Raw genomic sequence first — 22,400 nt, 5'->3', positions numbered from 1 at the left:
AATGAGAGAGTTGGGCACCTTTGGGTACCAGCATCCACAGCTCCACCCAGAGAGGAGTGCTGATGATTTAGGGGTTGAGGATCTGAGGACATGGGGGGAGGGGGGTGAAATGGGGGCAGGGGAAAGTGTGGGGGCAGGGAGAAAAAGGGAGGTGAGAGAGAAATTGGGGGGGGGGGGGGGGTATGATGGCAAAGGAGGAAGAAGGAGGGGAAAGGGGAGAAAAAGGGGGATGGGCGTGACGGGTGAAAGGGGAGGGAAGGGAAGGATGGTAAAGTCAGAGGGAGGAGGAAGATGTTACTAAAATTGGACAACTGGATGTTGAGGAAGATATTGGAGGGGGCAGAGGGAGGAGGGGAGGAGGGGAAGAGGGAAATGTGTTACCTAAAATTGGAGGATTGAATGTTGAGGGGGAGATTGGAGGGAGGTGAAGGATGATGGAGAAGAGGGAGGGGACCGAGAGGAGGAAGAGTAGAGGGAGGGGAGGGGAGGGGAGGGGGAAGAGTAGAGGGAGGGGAGGGGAGGGGGAAGAGGGGGAAGAGTAGAGGGAGGGGAGGGGAGGGGGAAGAGTAGAGAGGAGGGGGAGGCGAGGGGGAAGAGTAGAGGGAGGGGAGGGAGGGGGAAGAGTAGAGGGAGGGGAGGGGGGAAGAGTAGAGGGAGGGGAGGGGAGGGGGGGAAGTAGAGGGAGGGGAGGGAGGGGGGGAAGAGGAGGGAGGGGGGGGAGGGGGAGGGGAGGGGAGTAGAGGTAGGGGAGGGGGGAAGAGGGGGGAGGGGAGGGGGGGGGAAGAGTAGAGGGGAGGGGAGGGGGGGAGGGGAGAGGGAGGGGAGGGGGGAAGAGTAGAGGGAGGGGGGGGGAAGAGTAGAGGGAGGGGGGGGAGGGGGAAGTAGAGGGAGGGGAGGGGGAAGAGTAGGGGGGGGGAGGGGAGGGGGGGGGGGGGGGGGGGGGGGGGGGGGGGGGGGGGGGGGGGGGGGAGGGGGGAGGAGGGGGAGGGGGGGAGAGCAGAAGGATGAGAGAGGAGAAGAGGATAGGGGTGGGGAGGGGAGGGGAGGGGAGGAGGAAGAGTAGAGGGTGGGGAGGGGAGGGGGGGAGGGGTAGGAGGGAGTTTGACTGCCTCCCTGGCTGGTGCCCGCTGGCCGGGGCGGGCCGGGCCGGTGAGGGAGCCGCCCCCAGACGCTGCCGCCGCCGCCCGGGGAAGGAGAGCGGATCAGGGCCGGCGCTGGCTCGGTTCTGGGGTTGTGCGCAGCCATGAATCTTCGCGGGCTCTTCCAGGACTTTAACCCGAGGTAATGGCCTGGTCCCCCTCCCCCCTGGAGGCTGGAGGCTGGGGGCTGGGATCTCCATCGGGGAGGAGAGGACAAGGCCGCTGCCGGGCCGGCTGGCTGGGGAAGGGGGAGAGATGAGAGGAGAGAGGATAGGAGAGGAGAGAGGCCGGGGAGAGAGAGGGAAGGGAAGGGAAGGGAAGGGAAGGCCTACACTGCAGCAGGGAAGCCTCGGACGCGATTACTACCCCAGCCCGCTCTACTATCTGCGGGCCTTCCTTTCCTTCCTGCCCTCGCTCTACTGCAATGAGGGGAGAGTTTTAAAAACATCCTCGACTGCAAAGAATCAACCAACAGGCAAAAACAAAGCACGGCTTACAGCAAAAGCACGATGCAGCCAGTGTTCCATATTATTCATTCCAGCTGCTTCTTCCCCCCAGTTCCTGCAACAGAAGCTTTGTGCGACCATGCAATTTATAACACAGACGTGATCATGGATGCCTTTTAATGCAGATTGAGGTTTCCTTCACAGTCGCAGCCCGGCCCGCTGAGTCCCACCAGCACTTTGTATTTTGCTCATGGTTCCGGCAAGTTCTAATCCTATTTTTATTCTTCCCACATTCCATCAGCTGCCCCAGATTCAACCACGTCGATTTACAGTGGTCACTTGAACTACTTTGTATATAGAATACTACTTTATATAACCCACATCACAATATAGTGGATGATGTGTGTGTGGATGTGTATGTATAAACTGCTGTATGTATAAATTACTGTATATATGATATATACTACTTTATATATTTCAAACTTATACATATGTTATCTATAAAGCAGTATGCACTATAAAAAGTAGTTCAAGATATACATTATAATATATATGCACATTATAGATATATACATGTATACAATGCATATACATCTATAACACACACTAATCTATATATATTTTATATGATGCATATGTATATATTATCTATCTGTCTAACTTGTTTGTTCATTAATGGAATATGGAGGCCTTAATTACTCTGGTGGTGATATTGAGCTGCTGCATTAAGTGATGTAGAGGTGAGTTTATAACACAGCCCTGATCGTGTATGCCTTTTAATGCAGATTGAGGTTAATTGGGAAATAATGAGCTCATGCAATTGTTGCAGACTCACTGGAAAGTGTACATTGTTTTACAGTCTCTGACACCCCTCGTTAACGCTGGCACACTGGTGTGATTTCCTTCATCTGAGGCAGGTCTCTGGATGCAGGGTTGCAGGGCCAGGGAGGACATTGTAAAGCAGATTTAAAATGTAGAGACCTAGTTGAAATCTAACTACAGCAATTGGGAATTTTTAATTTGGACATCTAAATAAATCTGCAACCGAAATGTTGTCTGGAAAGCTGCTAGATTGCGGTGTGAGAACCCGTTTGATTCAATAATGTATTTGGGGTAGAAATCTGGCCCTGTTCCATCTGACTCCAGTCATGTGGGGATGTGGTTCAGTTTTCTCTGAATCGCTGAGCAAGCTATTCAGTTCAAGGGTATTTAGGAACAAGTAATAAATGCTGCCTCTCCAAATGATGCATGTAAATCAATAAACCCAATGTGGTGAGAGCTGGCTGTTGCATTTTTGTTCTCTGCCAATTGAACTAGAGTTGGATGATTGAATGCGGAGAGGTGTCCACTATTCCTAATATTCTTCGATTTTAATCATTCGTTCAGTAACCGTTGTCCTTTGTATTAATTGGTGGTTTAATTGTATTGATGTGTATTAATTATAGTAACTGTATTGCACGACGTACAACATCCAGAATTTGGTTCCATTTACTTCAGTTTCTACACTCTAATCTTTTCATTTCACTAGTCAAGTACTGACACTCATTGACCTGTCGTGTTCTCTTGCAGCAAATTTCTGATCTATGCCTGTCTGCTGCTGTTCTCCATTTTGCTGTCGCTACGCCTGGACGGAATTATCCTATGGAGCTACTGGGCCGTCTTCACTCCCGTCTGGCTATGGAAACTAATAGTGATCATAGGCGCCTCTGTGGGAACTGGCGTGTGGGCACGCAATCCACAGTACAGGTGAGAATTAAGATAAGATAAGATACATTTATTGTCATTTGGACCCCTTGAGGTCCAAACGAAATGCCGTTTCTACAGCCATACATACAAACACATAGACCCAAGACACAACATAATTTACATAAACATCCATCACATCGCTGTGATGGAAGGCCAAATAAACTTATTTCTCCACTGCACTCTCCCCCCCCCGATGTCATAGTCAAAGTCAAAGCCCCCGGCTGGCGATGGCGATTGTCCCGCGGCCATTAAAGCCACGCCGGGTGGTGCGAGGTCGCACACCGGGTCACACTGATTCAAGTTAGGCTTCAGTTTAAGATTACAGCATCAAGCATGTCCCCTTGGCCCACTGAGTCCACGCTGACCGTCGATCACCCCTTAATACTAGTTCTATGTTGTCCCACTTTCTCATCCACTCTCTACACATGAGAGCCAATTTACTGAGGGCCTATGAATCTCCAAGCTTGTTTGTCACTATGGGATATGGGAGGAAACTGGAGCACCAAGAAGACACGTGCGATTACACAGAACGCGCAAGCATCACACTGACGGCACCCGATTTCAGGATCGAACCTGGGTCTCTGGCGCTGTGAGGCAACAGCTTTACGACTGGGCCCCTGTGCCGCTCACCGTAGATATCTTCTGACGCGGTAGGCACAGAGTCAGCACCCTTCAAGAGGGTGCTGAAATTGTCTGCATGTATTTGACATCATTTAGCTTGTCACCCTACAAACCTGTATGTCCATGGTATATGGAAGGAAACCGGAGCACCAGGTGGAAACCCACGCGATTACAGGAAGAACAGACAAACTCCGTACAGTCAGCACCCGAAGTTACGATTGAACCAGGGTCTCTGGTGCTATGAGGCAGCAACTCTACCAGCTGCACCGCTGTTTACCAAAGTAGATTAGAAAAATACTAAGGCGACAGCATATATGACCTCCATGTTCATAACTTTAGTTTTATCCTAGAGTATTGATTAACACAGCATAGCTAAAGGCCATTTAACCCATCATACCTGTGCCAACTACTTTGACGACTTGCCTGACTCAGCTCCACAGCTCGATAGATTAAGTCAGCGGTTTTGTTTTGGGACTAGTGTAAAAGGAAAAAAACATACTTTTGGGAAAAGTAAATAGAAAGAATAAGAGGAAGAAATTGAGAACGTTGACAATATTAATGCGGTCTGTTCTTAAATCAAAGTTACTCGAAACATAATCTGATCAATCAATTGTTAAGCAATATTTTCATATTGTTTATAGTGACCAGTGGAAACACTGTATAAAACATGCATGTCCACATCGCTGGTCACTTTGGCGTCTCTCAAAGAAAAAACTGATTTTCCTCCTGGGTATGATTTCTAAGAAAATGTGCAAGAATTAGTTTGGTTTGTCCTGTCAGAAAATCAGAGCTAATTTCTATAAATTGCTTAATATCCAGGAAAGATCCTTCATAGTGTTTGCCATGAGTCTCTGTATAGTAACCCCAAAGGTTGAGCAGAAGATGGCATGAGATGGCAATGCTTCAGAATAACACTGGTACTTGAGAGCTTGGGTACTGTAACCCTGATGTGGTGCGTTGGGGAGCCCACTCGTCAAGGTAAAACATGTGTAGGAAGGAACTGCAGATGCCGGTTTACACAAAAGATAAACACAAAATGCTGGAGTAACTCTCCAAAGATGCTGTCTGACTCGCTGAGTTACTCCAGCATTTTGTGTCTTATCTAAAATATAGCATGATACGAGGTGCATGTTTTAACTATTTTAAACACTGAAGCAATTACTTTGCATCCATGACACAAGAGGAGCACAAGTAGATCATTTAGTTTAGTTTAGAGGTACAGCATGGAAACGGGCCCTCAGGTCCACCGAGTCCACACTGACCATCAATCAGCTGTTCACGTTATTTCTATGTTATCCAACTTTTGCTTCCACAACCTACACACCAGGGGCAATTTATAGAGCAATTTATAGAGACTACAGACCCGAACGTCTTTGGGTTGCGGGAGGAAACCGGAACATCCGGGAGAAAACCACGCGGTCAAGGAGAATGTCCAAATTGCACACACAGACAGCACCCGAGATCGGCATGGAATGCGGGTCTCTGGTGCTGCGAGGCAGTAGCTCTTCCAGCTGTGCCACTGTGACGCCATATGATGGAGATTGTCCAAGGAACTGCAGATGTTGGAATCCTGCGTAGAACGCAAAAATTGCTAGCTAGAGTAGCGCAGCAGGTCTAGCCACATTTCTGGAGAACATGGACAGGCAGCGTTTTGATTCGGCATTCTTCTTCAAACTCGAGAAGAAGAATACATCATCTATCCTTGTCCTCCAGAGATGCTGCCTGACCTGCTGAGTTACTCAAGCCCATTGTGTTCTTGATCATTTTTTCAGGATAGGAACCTTCCTGATATTGTTTTTCTGTTCTATCCATAATATCCATAAATGTTTCTGGTTCCAAATAAAGTCAATCCCCTGCGTTAGCACAGCCGAGAGGGTTAGAGAATTCCACAGATTCATCACCCCTTACGTGAAAATGTTGCTCCTTATTTTGGTCCTAAATGGGCAAACCACTATGGGTTTAGCTATTGCTGGAGGTAATGCGATAGAGTCGTACAGCACAGAAGCTGTCCCTTCAGCCACCATGTCCATGCTAACCCTTTTCTTCATTTGCACCATATATCAGCATGTAACCCACTCTGCAATATAATAACTAATTTTATATTTAGTAAGCCCCAGAATTTAAAATCTACTTTTAAGGAAATAAGCAGTTATTTAAAAAACTAAGCAGTGCATGAATCAGATTTTATTTGAGATTGCCTCTGTGCAGTGTCTTGCTTTATTTTACTATATTAAAAGAATCATCATGATGTTGCAGTCTGTGTTGACTCTGAATGACTGATCCAATATATCCCATTGGGTTTAAAGCAAAAAACCATTTAAATAATGTAATGTCTGTTCGTTTGTTTACATTAAGTGTGGTGATATTTCCCCAACAGCCCACTTATATGAAATGTGAAATGCTTCCTAATTTACTCATTTTATATTTGGCTGCAGGGCGGAAGGAGAAACCTGCGTGGAATTTAAGGCCATGCTGATCGCAGTTGGAATCCACCTGTTGCTGTTAATGTTTGAAGTCCTGGTGTGTGACAGGATCGAGCGAGGATCCCACTTCTGGCTCCTCGTCTTCATGCCCCTCTTCTTTGTGTCTCCTGTGTCGGTGGCTGCCTGTGTGTGGGGCTTTCGACACGATCGATCTTTGGAGGTAGGACATATTGGTTTGGGAATCCATGTTGGCCAAGTTAATTCTGTTTTCTGGAGTCTGAAGAAGGTCTCGACCCAAAACATAATTTATCTATGTTCTCCGGAGATGCTGCCTGACCCGCTGTGTTATTCCAGTACTTTTTACATTTTTTTTTAGTAAATTAGCAACAACAATTCCTTGTGTCCCTATAATTCTGTGTTTAGGCTGTTAGCTATTTCCAAGGTTTTGTCCATCGGCCCTGATGTCTTGGTGCTGCTCCGTACAAACTGTGCCACATGGTTACTCTTGGATAATTTTGAAGCATTTTACTTTGTTAAAGGCATTTAATAAATGCAAGTTAATGTTATTAATACATGCATTGCAGTGCTGTGTGTGGCACTGTAAAATGTTAGAATAAGAATAAGGGGTGGCACGGTGGCCCAGCTGTGCCAGAGACCCGAGTTCGATCCTGACTAACAGTGCTACCTGTACAGAGTTTAGACATTCTCCCCGTGACCACGTGGGTTTTCCCCGGGTTTTCCTCTTGTAACCCAAAGACGTACAGGTTTGTAGGTTAATTGGCTTCGGTAAAGATTGTAAATTGTCCCTAGTGTGTAGGATGGTGTAAGTGTATGCGGATTGTTGGTTGGCATGGACTAGGTGGGCCAAAGGGCCTGTTTCCTCACTGTATCTCTAAACTAAACTAATTAAACGTTCTGATTGACTTAAACCAGATCAACACTGATTATCATAGAATCAATCTTTCGGTACCAGAACAACTCTGAAAAATGGTCCCGACTCGAAATGTCACCTATTTCCTTCGCTCCATAGATGCTGCCTCACCCGTTGAGTTTCTCTAGCATTTTTGTCTACCTTCGATTTTCCAGCATCTGCAGTTCCTTCTTAAACTAAACTACAATGCCTTTTAAACGTTGCTGTTGTATCTGACTCTACTACCTCTGGTGGCTTAGTCCATATACTCACTATCAGATTGAGGCCAAATGCAAATTGGAGGATGATTTCGCTTTGGCATCTTACAACCCAGTAAATTGAATATTTTTGTTTTGTTTATTTTATTAGAAGTTAATACAGTACAAAACAGTACAGTGGAACCTAATGTTTAGGTGCCAACTATGTAATACCGTAATCCATTCTATGTACAACCTCTAGTTTTATGTTATGAGAAGGAAGTAAGCAAGACAAGAAAAAGAAAACAATAGAAAGAGGAAAAAGTGGAAAAATAGATGGTAGAGAGTAGAAAAACGTGAAGTGTGTACAGAAAAAAGAAAAAAGAAAGAGAGAAAGTGGAAAGTAGAAATAGAAGAGAAGGCCCCTTAAAAGAGAATTTTTCAAATCTGTATTCGGAGATGTAGATCTATCCGCGTCATGAACTGAAATCAGCAATCTTTACGGTACCGCTGCATCACATGATTCCAAAAAGTCGATGAAAGGAGACCAACTCCTTAAGAATTGGTCATATTTATCTATTAGTCGGAGTCTCATTTCTTCAAGGCGTGCTATGTCCATCATATTCCCTATCCACATTTTAACAGTTGGTATGGTTGTATTTTTGAATAAATTGAATATTGACTTCTCTAATTTCAAGTAACCCTTGCATACCCTCCCTCCCCGTCCCTCCCCAAACACGCTAGTTGGCCTGCTAGTTTCATTGTTAGTATCTGCTCGTTATCACTTTTTGCACAGCCAACAATGGACCATTGTGGACTCTACCTTTCCTTGATCATTGTTGCTTTGATTTGCACTTTTCATGCCTTTCATTCATTTGTTCTTTGTACCATTTCATACCTCTACTTTCCGTCTCCCCTGACTCTCAGTATGAAGGAAGGTCTCGTCCCGAAACGTCACCTACTCCTTTTCTCCTGAGATGCTGCCTGTCCCGTACTGGATTCCCCCGCCCTTAGCAAAAGATCTAATCTATTCTTTGAATGGGCCTTGTAACGGCCACCACCATTCAGCCTCCTATATTCTAGTGAGAATTAACGCAGCCTCTCCAGTCTTTCCTTCTAATTACAGCACTTCATTTCCAGACATCATTCCTGGTGGACTTCTTCTGGATTGCCTTTATTGCTACCACATCTTCCTGAAGTGTGGTGACTAGAAGTGTACACAATACTCCCAAGTGCAGTCTAACCAATGTTTTGTACAGCTGCAATATGATGTCCCAAGTTTAGTACTCAATGTCTTGGTCAATGAAAGTAAGCATACCAAATGCCTTTTTCTCTACCCTCTCCACTTTCATGGAACAATGTACTTGCACCCCCAAGGTCTCTCTGTACATCAACATTGCCACAGTCCCTGGCATTTATTCTTTATGCCCTACCAGAGTTTGACTTTCCAAGGTGAATTACCTCGTATGTGCCTGGATTAAATTGGGATTAACATAGATGGGCATCATGGTTGGCATTGGGCGAGGTGGGCTGTAGGATCTGTTTCTGTGCCAAGCCATTCTACGATAAATTACTTTAAACAAGGGCGGCATAGTGACGCAGCAGATGGAGCTGCTGCCTCGTGCCGGAGACCCGGGTTCGAACCTGACCTCAGATGCTGTCTATGTGGAGTTTGCACGTTCTCCCTTTGACTGCGTAGGTTTCTTCCATGTGCTCCGGTTCCTTCCCACATCCCAAAGACATGCAGGCTTGTTGGTGAATTGGCCCTCTGTAAAATTGCCGCCAGTGTGTAGGGAGTGGATGCGAAAGTGGGATAACATGGAACTACTGTGAGCAGGTGATCGATGGTGGATGTGGGCTGAAGGGCTGTTTTCAATGCTGCGTCTCTAAACTCGACTATTTTTATACAGCAATTCTTGCACTCCTGTACTTATGTATGATTGTGCTTATGTATATAGTTGGTGTGGGCCCAGAGCCGGTTACTGTGCTGTATCTCTTAACTAAAACTAAACAAACTGGCTGCTTAAAGAATTAAGATCTAAGGCTTTGCCGTCTTGAGTTAATGCAGATTAATTATCATAAAGCATTGACATTATTACCCACATTAATGTTTATATGAACACGTCTGGAAAAACATTCTTTATAATATTCGAACTTTTCTCTCTTCTTTCTGCTACTCAGTTGGAAATCCTGTGTTCCGTGAACATTCTGCAGTTCATATTCATTGCGTTGAGACTGGATGAAATCATAAAGTGGCCTTGGCTGGTAAATTATCTTTTATCTATTTTATATTTCCTTCGGAGAGAAGAACAGGAATATCGGGACTAAATCTTCAAATTGGGATTCAACAATTTAACACGGAGAATTTAATCCAGAGAAATGTGAGGTGCTGCATTTTGGGGAGTCTAACATGGGCTGGACCTACACAGTGAATGGTAGGGCTCTGGGGAGTGTTGTAGAGCAGAGGGATCTAGAAGTACAGGTGCATGGTTCCTTGAAAGTAGTGTCGTAGGTAGGTAAGGTGATCAAAAAGGCTTTTGGCACATCGGCTTTCATTGAGTATAGAAGTTGGGAGGTCATGTTGCAGTTGTGTAAGATGTTGGTGAGGCCGCATTTAGAGTATTGTGTTCAGTTCTGGGCACCATGTAATCGGAAAGATGTTGTCAAGCTGGAAAGGTTCAGCAAAGATTTAGAGATTGTGGAGGTATTGATAGTGATATTTCAAGAATCACTAGAGACAGGAGTGGTTCCAGATGATTGGAAAATTCCCAATATTATTCCGCTATAACCTAGGCCTCGAAATTTGATTCATAATCATCACAGGGCTCAGGGCTCAATAAACTTTCAAATGTATCTCTTGCCGATGGAAGTTTACGTGTAACTTGACAGAGAGCTTCTTCTAGCATAGACATACATCTTTCTTTGACATTTTTTATTTCCAGGTGAGTTTCAGCACTGTTGTTCTGTAGTAGGAACTTATTACATGCTGTTAAGAATTTGATACCAAAATCAACATGATGAGTATTTTTTTTCTGTCTTTGGCATCGTACAGTCTGTTCTGAAGATTCTTCTGGTGTAAGAATAGTTGTTGGTACAATTCATGAGGATCAGTTTTGGTTTGCTGAAAAAGGCTGTTCAGTCTTTCAAATTATTGCACGACAGATGTTGCAAACTCAAAGACTAAGTAGTTTTTGTAGTCTGACAACATTTCCTTCAGGAGATTAAAGAAGGAACTGCAGAATTTGGGAGGGGGGGGGGGGGGGGGGGGGGGGGGGGGGGGGGAGAAAGGAAGAGGTGGAGCCAGTGGGCTGTGGGAGAGCTGAGAAGGGGAGGAGAAAGTAAGGACTACCTGGAGTCTTGCTTTGAATTTTGATTGGGCTCGTTCAGCAGAAGTGAAATAAGCCTTTAGGTCTTCCCAGTTCATCAAAATATTAAACATAACCTTTCCATCCACGCACAAGCCACCACGTAAATGAAGGTTTTTCAAAGGGGAGGGGGGCAGTTCGGGTTGGCTCAAATTCTAGAGTGTTCATCACTCTAAACAATTCTTTGTATGCTTCTCATCTTAATTCTAATTGAGTATTTCTGACAGTAAAAATCCAATATTTGATGGTAGCTTGGATGCTGCATATTGAATGCGCAGTGTACAGCACGTGGCCTGTCTCTGCTGGGTCCTAGTGCTCCCACCCTCCTAGTTGGCGGCAGAAATATTGCCAAATGTAACTGACCATAAAACGTTTCTCTAAAAGGAAAATGTTTTGGAAAATGGATGGTATGTAATTTTCGTACAGATAATTTTAGCATGTAAAAAAGCCAAGAAAAAGCCCAAAAGCCAAATGAATTTTCTGACGCCAACCAAAATGTAAACAAAGCCAGATTTCTGGAATTTGGCGCTAAAAAAAAACCAATCTGGCAACCCTGCTCGTTGCTGGAGCCGCTGCTCTTCACGTTGTATATTAATTATTTGGATGAGGGGATTGAAGGCTTTGAGGATGATACGAAAATAGGTGGAAAGGCAGGTAGTGTTGAGAAAGCAGGGAGTCTGTAGAAGGACTCGGATAGGTTGGGGGAGTGGGCAGAGAAGTGACAGATGGAATATAGTGTAGCAAAGTGTGGATTCATACATTTTGGTAGTAGGAATAAAGGCGTAGACTATTTTCTAAATGGGAAGCGAATCCAGGTATCAGAGGTGCAAAGGAACTTTGCAGTGCTGGTGCAGGATTCCCAAAAAGAAAACGTCCAAGTCGAATCGGTAGTAAAAAATGCAAACACAATGCGAGCAAATATTTCGAGAGGGCTTGTATACAAAAACAGAGATGTAATGCTGAGGCTCTATAAGGGGCTGGTCAGGCCACATTTGGTGCAATTTTGGGCACCATATCTGAGGAAGGATGTGCTGGCTCTGGAGAGGGTCCAGAGGAGGTTTACAATACTGATCCCAGGAGTACTATAAGTAGGTTAACATATGATTAGCATTTGACGGCACTGGGCCAGTACTTGCTGGAATTTAGAAGAATCAGGGTGGATCTCATGGAAACATACAGATTAGTGAAAGGCTTGGATAGAATGGATGTGGAGAGGACGTTTCCACTCCTGGGAGAATCTAGGACTAGAGGTCATAGCCTCAGAATTAAAGGACGTTCTTTTAAGAAGGAGATGAGGAGGAATTTCTTTAGTCCGAGGGTGGTGAATCTGTGGAATTCTTTGCCACAGATGGCTGTGGCGGCCGAGATTAGATAGATTCTTGATTAGTACAGGTGCAGGAGGTTATGGGGCGAAGGCAGGAGAATGGGGTTTGGAGGGAAGGATAGATAAGCCATGTTTGAATGACTGAGCAGACTTGATGGGCCTAATGGCCTAATTCTGCTCCTATCACGTGATCTTATGAAAAGGTTGGTGGGTGTATGGAACAAACTGCCAGAGGAGTGAGTTGAAACTGGGACTATCCCAACGTTTAAGAAACAGTTAGACAGGTACATGGAAAGGACAGGTTTGGAGGGATATGGGCAGGTGGGACTAATATAGCTGGGACATGTTGGCCGGTGTGGGCAAGTTGGACCAAAGGGCCTGTTTCTACACCGTATCACTCTATGAACAGGCAATCAAAACAAATGTTCACAGGAAGAATTGTAGAGATCTAGAAGATTATTCCCTGCCAAAAGGCAGTGGTAACGGCTGTGATAAAGAACTTCAAGGCTGAGACTGATAAATAGTTTTTTTCAGAAATGATGTGGAGTTAAAGTGGGTAAATGAAGTTCAGATATTGGTGAAGTAGCCTTCAGTGACTGAATGGGCTACTTCTGTTTGCTATCCTTCTGTCTTTAAGGGTAATTCAATCCTCCTTTAATGGTCAATCTTCCCTACCATGCTACTTATATACTGAATTGGAAAGCATGACCTGCTGTTGGAAATACAACTAGTCCCTGAGTGTACAACTTGTACTGAATACAGAGACAGCTGTTCACAGACTTAAGCACACACTGTTTATTGGCATTGGATGCACTTCAACAAACAGGTCGCAGCTCAATCATGAGGCTTTCTAATTCATTATATGGTCGGTTAGGAAAGCCTTTTTTTAAATAACAGAATGATAAAAGCAAGTGTAGATAAACCGGTAAGCAATTCTAAGCAGCTTACAGGCTGCGTAAAACAATTTGAGCTGTTTCTGCTACAGAATGCATAAAAGCTGCTATTTTAATGACTTGGACTTTTGTTCATCAGACATAGATTGCATTGGTAGACACAAAATGCTGGAGTAACTCAGCGGGCCATGCAGCATCTCTGGAGAAAAGGGATGGGTGACGTTTCAGGGTCGGGACCTGTCACCAGACTCCTTAGTCTGAAAAAGGGTCGCGACCTGAAATGCCACCCATCCTCTCTCTCCAGAGATGCTGCCAGACCCGCTGAGTTACTCCAGCACTTTGTGTCTATCTTGGCCATATACCAGCATCTGCAGTTCTTTGTTTCTACATTGAATCCAATGGCCCAGATTAAACATGATATGCGGATACCGAAAAGGATTTGTAGCCTGAAAAATGTCCGTAATGGGGTTTATTGCTCATTCTTTCCAGGTGGTGTGTGTCCCCTTGTGGATTCTGATGTCATTTCTCTGCCTGGTGGTGCTGTACTACATAGTGTGGTCAGTGCTGTTCTTGCGCTCCATGGATGTGATAGCTGAACAAAGGCGGACCCACGTTACAATGGCTATCAGCTGGATGACCATAGTAGTTCCACTTTTGACCTTTGAGGTATGCAACTCTGCTTTGGTAATGGGGCGTGTGTGGGCTCTTCAGAAACTAATTCATTGCATTTACGAGTTCAACTGTATGTTTTTTATCGCAGAAAGTATATATGTTATACCTTTTGACTGATTGATTGAATGATACGGCCTTTTGGCCACTGAATCCACGTTGACCTTCGATCACCTGTTCACACTCGTTTTTTCACCCACCCCCGACACACTATGGACAATTTACAGTGGGCTAATTAACCCGGAGGAAATCCACAGGGAGAACATGCAAACTCCACACAGACACAGCCCGAGGTCAGGATCGAACCTGGCTTGGTGAGGCAGTAGCTCTGCCGGCAGACACTTTTAGAGTTAAAAGTATCTTTGCCCGTTTGCTTAGTTAATCCAGCATGATAATCGTTGGCATGTATGTGTACTTCATGTCATGCTTAAAGGTGAAATGAGCAGTGGTTATGTGGAAGCTATGGTCACAAAGCACGCGAGCCTCTAAAACCTGGGTATTTTATAAAGAGATACTGCAAGTTATTCAGAGGTGACATCCCCTGACTCTATTTTTAGTTTAGTTTAGAGATACTGAGTGGAAAAAGGTCCTTCGGCCCACCGAGTCTGTACCAACCAGCGATCTCCGCACATTAACACTATCTTACACACACTGGGGACAATTTACATTTATACCGAGCCAATTAACCTACAGACCTGAACGTCTTTGGAGTGTGGGAGGAAACCGAAGATCTCGGAGAAAAACCATGCGGTCACGGGGAGAACGTACAAACTCCATGCAGACAGCACCCGTAGTCGGGATCGAACCCGGGTGTCCGGCACTGTAATGCAGCAACGGGCAGCTGCAAACGCCACCGTGCCGCCCGTTCCTATTCCTCATATTCCTATGTCACAGTATAAAATACAATGCTTTCCTGCCTGTAAAGTCTGAGCATTGTACACTTTAGAAGTTGAAAAGTCATTTACAAGCAAAGCAGGGATCTACCAATAAAGCTACAGAGATATTCCACCACCATATAAGATTTCCCATTGCTAGCAATGTGGGTAGAATTTCTCCACGTGGGAACTCATGATTTTTCTTTCTTCCAGATTCTTTTGGTTCACAAGCTGGATGGTCACAATAATTTCTCGTATATTCCAATCTTCATTCCTCTTTGGCTTTCTCTCATGACGTTAATGGCAACAACGTTTGGGCAGAAAGGGGGTAATCACTGTGAGTATCTCTGCAACTTCATGGTACCTTCAGTCATGTTGTTGCATCTTTTCCCCAGTAGATATTCCAATGGCTCCTTGTTATAATGAAACAAATGTCTTTACACAGTAAATGTATTCCTGTGGCAACAGCTACCACGGCACAAAGTGCTGGAGTAACTCAGCGGGACAGATAGCATCTCTGGAGAGCATAGGTAGGTGATGTTCTGGGTCAGGACTTTTCTTCAGACCTAGTTCTGAGCTGGTGATAGCCATGCTATCGTTACTGTTCATTGTCTTTTTCCTACAGTGACAATAAATATGTCTGCAGTATAACTTAGTTTGTGGACAAATGATTCAAATTATTATTTTTTTAAATCACTATTAGTTGTGATGGTGATCCTTTTTTAGTTTGGAGATACAGTGCAGAAACAGGCCCTTCAGCCCACCGAGGCTGAGCTGACCATGGATCACCCCGTACACTAGCACTATCACTAGGGCCAATTGTCCCTTCACACTGGGGACAATTTACAATTTTACTGAAGCCAATTAACCTACAAACCTGTACATCTGCAGTGGTTTGTGCATAGGGATAGTGCATGAGCATGTAGTGATCGCTGATCAAAGGGCCTGTTTCCGCACTGTATTTCTAAAAGTCTAAAAGTTTTTAAAGTATTCCTAACTAATTTAGTCATTTTAAAAAAAGGTGAATTTTGGGATTCAAAACAGAATATGCTGACAATGCAGTTTCTGAGGAAAGGTCATCAAACTCTTAACATCCTCTCGCCCCTACGGGTGTCAGGTTATGGGGAGAAGGCAGGAGAATGCGGTTAGGAGGGAAAGATTGATCAGCCATGATTGAATGGCGGAGTAGATGATGGATCTCATGGCCTAATTCTGATCCTATCACTTATGATCTTAAGGTCTCTCGATTCGTCAGTTGCTAACTGATGGCCCTGAGTAGCTCCACGGCTGCCGCATTTCTTCCTTTGCTACTTCAAATCCGCTGGAGGGCTCATTTCATTTCGTCGTTGGAAGGTTGCATGGGAAAGGGTTGGGGGTCAACCATTGGGGAGCAGACACCAACCCACTGTTTTCAATTAATAAGGTCTCTCTCATCCAGTCATTTCCTGCCTTAGTTGCGGTTCTTCTTTTTGTTGCTTTTTAGAAAATGTAAGATGTAAGAATGATTTATTTGCAGTTATAACTATGTTGATGGTCTTTATAAATGTGTTTTTGGGTTGCTGATGTAACCGCAAAATTGATTCTATGCTTCTGATCTTCTGGAAACTCTAACCCAGCACATCATCAGCATGTACGAAGTGAAAACTTTGAAATCAACTCCCCCGTGAGTATAGTGTAGAAATGAACTGCAGATGCTGGTTTATAGCGAAGATAGACACAAAATGCTGGAGTAACTCAGCGGGTCAGGCAGCATTTCCGGAGAAAAAGAATGTTGGAACCCTTCCTCAGACTCAATGGGTGACGTTGGGTGACCGAACCCGAGGGAACGGTTCCCACCTAAAACGTCACCCATCCTTTTTCACCAGAGATGCTGCCTGACCCGCTGAGTTACTGGGCATTTTGTGTCTATCTCCCTTGAACAGTGGTTTGCGGTTTTGATGTTGGTAATTGTTTAAGATTGTCACATTGTCATGCGTACTGCAGTACAGTGAAAAACGTCACCAAGTGGCACTGAACTCCCAATCACCTTATGGTTTAGTTTAGAGACACGGCGCGGAAAAGGGCCCTTCGGCCCAGCAAGTCCATGCCGACCAGCAGTCCCTCCATACTTACACTATGCGATACACAGTAAGGACAATTTACCGGAGATCCTGGAGAAAACCCATGCGGTCATGGGGAGAGCACTTGTAGTCAGGATTGAACCCGGATCTCTGACGCTGTAAGACAGCAATTCTACCGTGCCACCACCGTAGGGGAAACTATTCAAATTCAGACGCTGAAAAGCTCTTCCTAGAAAGTATATCCATTTCCACTGTCCACTAAAGCCTTGGGAATATTTTTTGAATGTTATTGCTTCATATTATTGTCATCCAACGTCTGGTTTAAAGGTGGTACTATCCGATATATTGCTAGGCTTCACCCTCGTTGGGGCTGTTTGCTCTCCGGGGATGTGAAATGCTTTCTTGGGGGGCTGGTGGGGGGGGGGGGGGGGGGGGGAGGAAGACGCATCCCTTCTAATGGTCGCCGTCTGCATTGTTCTTGCAGGGTGGTTTGGAATCCGCAAAGACTTCTGCCAGTTCCTTCTGGAGATCTTTCCCTTTCTACGGGAGTACGGCAACATTTCGTATGAACTTCACCATGACGACAGTGAAGATTCTGAAGATATCCCCATCCCTGAGCCTGCTAAGATCCCCCCCATGTTTTACAAAAAGACTGGGGCTGTGATTACCCAGAGTCCTGGGAAATATTTTGTCCCCCCTCAGAAGTTGAACATTGACATGCCTGATTAAGTTCTCTAGCAGGGGACACTAGAGTGAAATAGTGCTGTATGGGTATGGTACCTTTAAGTTACACATGCTCTAGCTGTTGTATAAACGGGACTCTCTCTGGCGTACAGCACTCGGCTGCCAAACATTGTAAAAATCTAATCTATGAAGGTGATTTCTATTTGCTGTAGGCCATTTCATACTTTAAAAATGAACAGAGCTCCTGTGCTACAGTATTGCAGGCAGCAGTGCGGAATGATGCTGCGACTGCATTGCCCCCGTGGCAGCGCGTTAGTGAAATGCAGAGCTGCACCCACATTGTTAATAGAGGTCATCCAATATTAGAAATGCTTAAAAAAAAAAACCTCTGAGTGGTTGAATCCTCTGCATTATAATATAGATCACAGTGTTTACTTTGTGCAAAAAAAATCATAATGATCTGAAAATTAGAACTAAGATACTTTGAAATACCAGGTTTGACTTTATTTGATAATTGCAGGAAAATGGGAAAAAAAGAATAGCGCAGTAAATGGAAAAAGCTGTTGGGTTTTCAAATGATGTTAACTCTTTATTGCCGTGGTGATTGACAGCAACTATTATGATTTCCAGGATCAGATGACTGGAAATATTCATCCATCCTCTTTTCATTAAGGCACAAAATATTTGTTTACTATAAATAGACTATTGAAGGCAAACCTCTTCTGCGCTTGCCTTCAGTGAACCCATGTAGCCACTCTACACTGCACACAATGCTTTAATAGACGTTCTTAAGGCAAAGCGTTAGGGGAGAGATTCATAGTGAATGTAGATGAAGAAGTTTTATATTGATTAAGCATGATCCTCTTCATTCTGCGGTGCCCCCCAAACACATATTTGGGTCATAGCTTGACATCTCTAAAACATCAGTGCTTCTTCTCACTTGGAAAGACAACAGTTCAGACATTGTGGATCGGGTCCCATTTAGTTACAGAGAGAGAGTTTGATATTATTTGGAACTGCTTGTATGTGTAATAACCTCCTTGAATATAAAATTAGCACAAATGTGCTTGGAAGGCGGTGGGACAGGTTCTTGCTTATCCGTGAGATAGAAGAGTATAGTGGTTCTATGTGCCCGATGCTTAGCATTGTGCTTGGTCTCATTCATGGCAAAGACATGGCGTGCAATAATAACCTGTAAAAATGAAATAGAATTTTTAATGCATGAACAGAAATGTGAACACCTTTTAGTTGTGTGATTTATTAAAGTTCATTATGTAATGCAGTTGGCTGTTCAGCCAAATTATATCCAGCGAGTACTGCTTCTTGAATATCTATAAATTAATACCTGCCCATGTTAAAATAATGCGTGTTCCTTGTTAGGTGCTGGATGCAAATCACTGCTGTAATATAACAATGCCTACAATGCTATCCTAGTTCTACTGGGTTCCTGACCCTTAACTGCGTGCTTCAATTTGCAAACAGAATGTAATTGGCCATTATGGAACATTATCAGTGATGATGGGGTTTGAGATATTTGCTAGACCTCTTGATTGTTCAGAATATGTAAGAATGTGTCTTAGTTTATAGAGCAACACAATTATGCAGTATTATTGATAAGAAAGGGGGAGCAAATGTTCATTTCCTTTCCCAATGCATCAAAGGTCTATCACTAGTTTAACGCTTTGTACTTCTAATCTTGACTGTATAACATTTGTTTGCTTTTATTTCACACCTGAGATTTGTGAAATGGCACGATTAGGGATATTATTTAAGTTTTGATTACTACACAATCTTCAGTGACTGAAAATGCCAACGTCCGAAATGGATGATACAAAATATATTACAAAATATTTGCCTTAAAAAAAAAAAAATATGATTCTCCTTTTAAAATTGAGATTAAATTATATGTAATCTAGATAATTCTCTTCAAAATTTACCTCAGGAGTTTTAATTTTGAAACTTAATCTCTAAAACCATAGCATCCACTGTCTTGAGTTTTTGTGGTAGATGTCAGGATTGAATGAATCTGGCTACGTCCTGAAATGTTTATCACTGCTAATCAGCTGACTGATTTTTCCTATTATAAAACACAAACCATGCAATTAGCAATTGATGAAATAAATTCATGAAATTGGCATTCATTGATTAGGTGAAATGTAATAATAGGCACTGCATTACTGTAGTGTAACATCATGATTTGAAAGATTATTTTTGAGCGTGTTTGGCGATCCTGTTAATGTTTTCCCCAACAATGGTTCATTACTAAATAATGATTCTTGTAAAGGGGTTACATAGTTCTCAGAGTTTGTCCCGTCCCGTTTTATCTCCTGATGCATTGATTCATGGGTGTGCTGCCACTATCAAAGCTTTGAAGGGGGCAGATTTAGCTTCCACATCTGATAGCCAGATGGAATAGATTGTCTACTTGTAGAATGGTCCAGCCTTCAGCGCATTAGCTTCCAGTGGACAAGACACTGGGAAGGTTTTAACATGAATGTGCCATGTTGGGCATGTTCCACCAGACCACTGTTGGCTGCTAACGTTATACATTTTCCCTACACATTTTGAACAGTGATTGCCCAATCAATCCTCAAATGTTTTGAATTGTTATTTTACTTTCCAAGTAGATACAACAAAGATCTTGAGTGCCGGAATGCCAATATTGGCATTAATTTTAAATTTCATTTTGATTGCTGTTCTAAACCCTCCCATTCAGTGTTTCGGACCGCTGCAGTTATATAGTGAAAATCCATTGCTTCTGCAAATCTAATTTGCCATGTTAGATCAAATTATCACACCAAACCATTTGACAAACCACCACATCTAGATGAACTCTTTTGGAGAACCCTAACAATTAAGTGCTCAATGATAACCGAAAATTCACTTAATAAATCGAGATACCATGTTAATTTTATGAATGTTCTGTATATAATTTTTAACCAAACTTTAAACTGCTGGAAGAGTAGGAAAGGGGTATTATGCTAAGCCGAGTGGCTACGTAAACGGGTATGAGGTGATACGTATTTCAAACCCAAAGATCTCTAATCTCTTAGTGCAGATTAGTGTTGATCGAAGAGGCAGCAAAGTGGCAGCTCTCAGCTGGCCTGAGGGGAAGAAGTGCAATTGTTTTGTTTTTTTGTGGGAATCACTTATTGTTGGACCAAACAGAGAGATGTTCTTTGTGAAATGTTTCCGTAATATCTGTAAATGTGTCTTGGTGTGTAATGGATACACGCTGCTTTTTATTCAGTAAATTTAATAAATATTTCAAAATGCTGTTTCTTTTATCTATTATTGGCAGTGGGTCAATATGCCGCTGAATAGTCATGATGGCAAAGTTGGCTTCACACTGGTGTATACTTGTCATCAGTCTTTCAAATTGGGTTATAAACCAATTGACTGAGAAATACTCAGAGCTTCTCATGTAATGTAGGAATTCATTAAAAAAAATACCACCATTGATACAAATACATCGATAGATGCTCCTGAACACATCATCAGTGATGTAACCTGGGGTCATTGGGTGTTTCGGGTCTTTCAACATCAGACACCCTCACCCAGGCGACCCAGCCGTGGTTGATCAGACCACGACTTGTGTTCAGGTGGCATTCGCTCTTCCCCATGGACCTCCTCTCCTGATCCAGAGCCATCTCGAGGCCTTCTCCGCTGCCTCTGTGGTGTTCTTGATGGCCTTTCTCCTTGCCACTCCGTTTATGCCCAGTGCACTCAAGGCTTTGTAGAGCGATTGACCTGCAAAACCTCTGCAGCCAACCTTGCCTTACAGCCCTGCTTGCGGCAGTCTATGACCAGCTCTTCATATTTGGCCATCTTCCTCTCGTGGGCCTCCTCCAGACGGTCCTCCCACGGCACAGTCAGTTCCAACAAGACGATGTTTTTGGTCGCCTCTGAGACCAAGAGGGTATCTGGCCTCAGGTTGGTCGTGGCAATGTGCCGTGGGAACTTCAGCTGTTTCATCAGGTCTACGGAAAGCTGCCAGTCCTGCGCAGTCGCCAGGATTCCTGACGGATTCCTGGCTGCTGTGGTTCTTGGCAGCTGCACTCCGGCCTTCACGAAGGTGATCATCTGGGTGGTGGGGCGTTCTCGTCTGCAGCTGCTGATTCCCATGCTGATGGCTTCTGCAATGGGTTTAAGAACCTGGTCGTGACGCCATGTGTACAGGCCCTGCCCAAGAGTCTTCGGGCAACAGCTCAGGATGTGTTCCAACGTCCCCTTGCCTGAGCATTGCGGGCAATCTGGAGATTCCGCTTTGCCCCAGATGAAGAGTTTCGATGGGCTGGGCAGGACATCATACACTGCCTGGACCAGGAACTTGATGCGCTGTGGTTCAGCCTGCCAGAGCTCAGTCCATGTGACTTTTCGGTCCTTGGCCTGCTCCCACCTTGTCCAGGCCCAATGCTGCCTCAATCCAACTGCTCTGGTAGACCTCTCCTCCTCCACCACTGCCCTCACTTCCTTCTGGACCAGCCTGCGCCTCTCCTTTCCCTTGGCCTTGTCAAACTGGGGAGATGGGAAGATTCCCAGGCCAGCTCTTCCCCGAGTCACTGCTCCCACCAGGATTCTGTGGCGTATCCGAGACTCTGCTTGTAGCAAGCACGGCTTCATTAAAAAAAATACCACCAAGGTCCATCAAGTTTGTCATCTGCCATTTGGACAGCACGGTGGCGCAACGGTAAAGTTTGTGCCTTACAACGGCAGGGACCCAGGTTCGATCCTGACTACGGGTGGTGCCTGTACGAAGTTTGTACGTTCTCCCCGTGACCTGCGTGGGTTCTCCCAGATCTTTGGTTTCCAAAGACGTACACGTTTGTAGGTTAATTGGCTTGGTATAAATGTAAAATTGACCCGACTGTGTGTACGAAGGTTTGGTGTGCGGGGATCGCTGGTCGGTGCGGACTCGGTGAGCCGAAGGGCTTGATTCCGAGCTGTATCTCTAAACTAATCCTGTTAGTCATACGTTGCAACATTGTTGTTGAGTAATTAGAGTAAATCTATTATTAATATGAAACAGATGCTGAAATGACCATGTG

The 22,400-nt window shown here is 44.3% G+C and overlaps 1 protein-coding gene across 1 annotated transcript; it reads left to right on the top strand.

Moving 5' to 3' along the window:
• The first annotated feature begins 1,125 nt into the window (after positions 1 to 1,125).
• On the top strand, positions 1,126 to 20,628 carry tmem185 (transmembrane protein 185). Its single transcript, XM_055644042.1, has 7 exons — positions 1,126 to 1,281; positions 3,155 to 3,331; positions 6,388 to 6,595; positions 9,664 to 9,747; positions 13,554 to 13,730; positions 14,822 to 14,945; positions 17,153 to 20,628. The coding sequence occupies exons 1-7, from the start codon at positions 1,244 to 1,246 to the stop codon at positions 17,395 to 17,397; spliced, it is 1,053 nt and encodes a 350-aa protein (XP_055500017.1). The 5' UTR covers positions 1,126 to 1,243; the 3' UTR covers positions 17,398 to 20,628.
• Positions 20,629 to 22,400: the final 1,772 nt, after the last annotated feature.

This window comes from Leucoraja erinacea, chromosome 12 (assembly GCF_028641065.1).
Source record: "Leucoraja erinacea ecotype New England chromosome 12, Leri_hhj_1, whole genome shotgun sequence".
NCBI classification, from domain to species: domain Eukaryota; kingdom Metazoa; phylum Chordata; class Chondrichthyes; order Rajiformes; family Rajidae; genus Leucoraja; species Leucoraja erinaceus.
This window is presented reverse-complemented; position numbering and strand designations above follow the sequence as displayed.

Bases quoted from the DNA above. Each gene is read 5' to 3' on its own strand.
- tmem185 (XM_055644042.1), top strand. From the start codon at position 1,244: ATGAATCTTCGCGGGCTCTTCCAGGACTTTAACCCGAG. The intron at 6,596-9,663 runs GTAGGACATATT...TCTGCTACTCAG, and splicing joins GACACGATCGATCTTTGGAG to TTGGAAATCCTGTGTTCCGT. The intron at 9,748-13,553 runs GTAAATTATCTT...CATTCTTTCCAG, and splicing joins TCATAAAGTGGCCTTGGCTG to GTGGTGTGTGTCCCCTTGTG.